The 3096-nt window shown below is 36.7% G+C and overlaps 1 protein-coding gene across 9 annotated transcripts in view; it reads left to right on the top strand.

The window, feature by feature from the left end:
- LOC109537339 (piezo-type mechanosensitive ion channel component) overlaps positions 1-3096 on the top strand; it is a 32858-nt gene that overhangs the window by 21796 nt on the left and 7966 nt on the right. For 8 of the 9 annotated variants that reach the window (XM_048664961.1, XM_048664959.1, XM_048664965.1 and 5 more), the window contains one exon: positions 1605-1691. The exons of the other annotated variant lie outside the window; for it this stretch is intronic. In XM_048664961.1, coding sequence (XP_048520918.1) covers positions 1605-1691 — 87 coding nt within the window. The remainder of the gene's footprint in view (positions 1-1604; positions 1692-3096) is intronic. 9 annotated transcript variants of the gene reach the window in all.

Below are 3096 nucleotides of genomic sequence, written 5' to 3'. Positions count from 1 at the left end.
CATACATGGTTACCTATGCTAAAATCTGAAGTAGACCAGAGAAACATACACCCAAATTAAATTTACATCAAAATTATTAATTAACATTACCTTTACTAATTTAAACAATGAGATTAAGTCAAAGTCACATAACTAACAATTTGCACAGATGAATTATCAGAGCGAATTTTCATATACTGTATTTTCCTACTATTGATACACAATTTATTAACATACTCTTTTTTAGGTTGATTTAAGTTCTTTTGATAACGATAGCAGAAAATAGCTATCGAAACATCAAGGTAATTTTCCAAATTAATTTCTTTACTAATTGGAATTTTCTCTTACAGCTTGAGCCTAAGTGTGTCGCAGGATACCCTCTAGGTGATAGTTCTTGATTACTTTTTGATAAATAATTCGTTCTTATTGCGAAATAGGAGCACTATTTATCAATCTGTAACAAAAGACGTGAGGAAATTCTGTCTTCTTTAAAGACAAACATTTTTGAGGCGAAATACCCAAAAAGAAGTTTGTAAAAATAACATCATTCTAAGTCCACACTTTTTCAAGTTTAGGCTGCAGTTTTTTAAATTACGCAGCTTGCCAAGTCCAAACCGTAAAGGGAACACGAATTGCTGCCTGTTGAGATGTTTAGACGTTTCTTGATGCTGCATCGGATTTTGTAACTCACTCTTATCAGGAAACTGGCAATTCTTGTTCTTTTTTCGTTGGGCTTTGCTTGGTTTTACTCAATTTAAGTATATTTTGCCTTCAGTACAACACAACAAGCTTTTTACTTGATCTGAACCGAGCAAATTGCCTACATTGAAATCATTTTTATTTGGTTCTATTGGATTTTGCTGCATTATTCGAAGCCTCTAGTTTGTCACTAGCAATTCGCAACGAAATAGTAATGATAATAATTGAAATACTTTTTGTGCGGGAATGTCCGTGTCTTGTAGGATCACTTCGATGCAGAGCAGCGGATTTTGCGATGATAAATGTTCAAATAGTGCAGAGACTGGCACGAAAGTTCTGGCTTCGCTACCTCTTTGTTACTCTTCTCACGAGGAGAGGTATTGAACACCTTCACGATTTTTCAGGCACCACACTCTGCTTGTTGCGTATTTATCGTGTTATTGTTGAACATTTTATTTCTTTTTATCAGGAACTTTTATTCAACTAACAAGCTAAATGAGCCGTTGGAGTTTAATCCAGTCGATTAATTCATCAAAAGATTTATAGAAAGTAAAACGGGAGAAACGAAATGTTTTTACAGAATTGCAAATGATGTAAATGTGCAGTTGTTTACTCTTCCAGTATTTAACTTCTTGTGCCACCTTAAGGCAACAGTTCGTTTTCAGTTCTGTCTATCAATTTAGTCACCAGGTCACTCCATTATCCAACAAACTATCAACAATACAATTGTGCGGAAAACATGGAAGGTTGCTTTATCAACTGCATGCTCACTGATGAATTTGCACCAAATCGTGTACGTTTATTCTGAATAAATCAGTCACTTTGCAAATACCTTCTATGTTTACTGGCCCAAATGCACCGGGAAACTGGCATGCCAGTAGTGGTCAAGTAGAGTGGCTGTATGCCTGTGTATGTTGGCTGTGTAGGCGCAAGGCGAGTGTACTAACAGTCCCGGAAATTCGAATTATGGCCCCAAGTCTGGAACGAGGACTCGATTCGCCATGTTACTCGAGGTAAACGGCACCGAGCTATTCTTTATTCGGTATGCCTCTTTTGCATGGCATCATTTTTTTGTTTTTATTTATACAGGGCGTCCCATTAATCCACTACAATCTACATTTAGGAATGTTTTTCGGGGTTCGAAGCCCTGGTCCATGGGAATTTCTTCCTGACGTTTCGTCCACAACTGCGGTGGACATCATCAAAGGCGATGAGGCAGTGGGCGAAGTGATCTCCCGTGCTTTCCGACTAAGACTGGTTCAACTACTGGATCCCCTGTGGCCGTGTAAATTCGACAAAGCCCGGAAAACATTCCTAAATGTAATTTAACTGGCCGTGAAAGCCTTCATAGTCTGACACTACAATCTAATTTTCAATTGTAACCTACCTGGGTGCTCTTTTTGTCTATTAAAATTGTTACACTTTTTGAAAGTGTCTATCAATTGAGATGATTATTGGTGCGAAAACCATGCTAATTTGTCCATACTTTTCGTTAAAAAAGTTGATTTCGTGTTTAAAGAGCGCTTTAAGCGCAAATTTTTAAGTATACAGATACCATACAGTAAGTACCATACAGTAAGATTACCAGTCCCGATAAGTCTGAGATGAAACAGCAAAAAAACTGATTTTTTTGTCAAAAAAACCAAGATTGAAATCGGATCTCGATTTTCCCGTTTAAAGTTTACAATGGACTGATGGACGAAAACAGAGAAACTCAGCAGTTTCAGTGCTTTTCAATGTTCAACTTCTTGTGTACGATGATAGTGATGAGTATTGAAGATGTTTTCAGAAATTATTCCCTGTAGTGTTCGCAATTTTAGAGGGCGATTCCTTGGGTATTTCTAAGATCAAAAAGTCCAATGTCTTACTTAGAACGAGCTACAGGGTATTAAAAGATTAATTTTTGGTTGTTCCAAGAACATTTTGAAATATTTTCGATATTTGGGGGTCTTGTAACGTGAGAAACTTAAAATTTATCTTAGTTTTGCCTAACATGTAGAGGGCACAAGCACTTTTTTATTGCTATATAAATTTAATGAGAAATTGCTTAGCAAAAACGAAAATTTATGTCAATTTGTTTAGAACTGTATCTGGATCAGCTTGGCTTTATGGACACATGCCTGGATGGACTTTTTATCCAAAAAATACATGAGGAAGCGCCCTGTGGAATATCGAAAACTTACAAAAAACTGGTATATAGAGAATCATACAGATTAGGCAAAAAAATCTCAATTGATAGATAATTCAAAGCGACTGATAAATGTCCAAAAACATGAAAAAACACCAGGTTTGGCGAGATCTTTTGCCTGTTTTGTCACGGACACCTTGTATATCTTCTTGTACATACTACCAGCATTGTACCAATTGGGGATTAGCTTTATTATAATCTTTAGGACCCAAGGGCGGATCCAGGGGGGG

Source organism: Dendroctonus ponderosae, unplaced genomic scaffold (assembly GCF_020466585.1).
Source record: "Dendroctonus ponderosae isolate FM_Combo_2020 unplaced genomic scaffold, Dpon_F_20191213v2 Dpon_F_20191213_3, whole genome shotgun sequence".
Classification (NCBI taxonomy): domain Eukaryota; kingdom Metazoa; phylum Arthropoda; class Insecta; order Coleoptera; family Curculionidae; genus Dendroctonus; species Dendroctonus ponderosae.
This window is presented reverse-complemented; position numbering and strand designations above follow the sequence as displayed.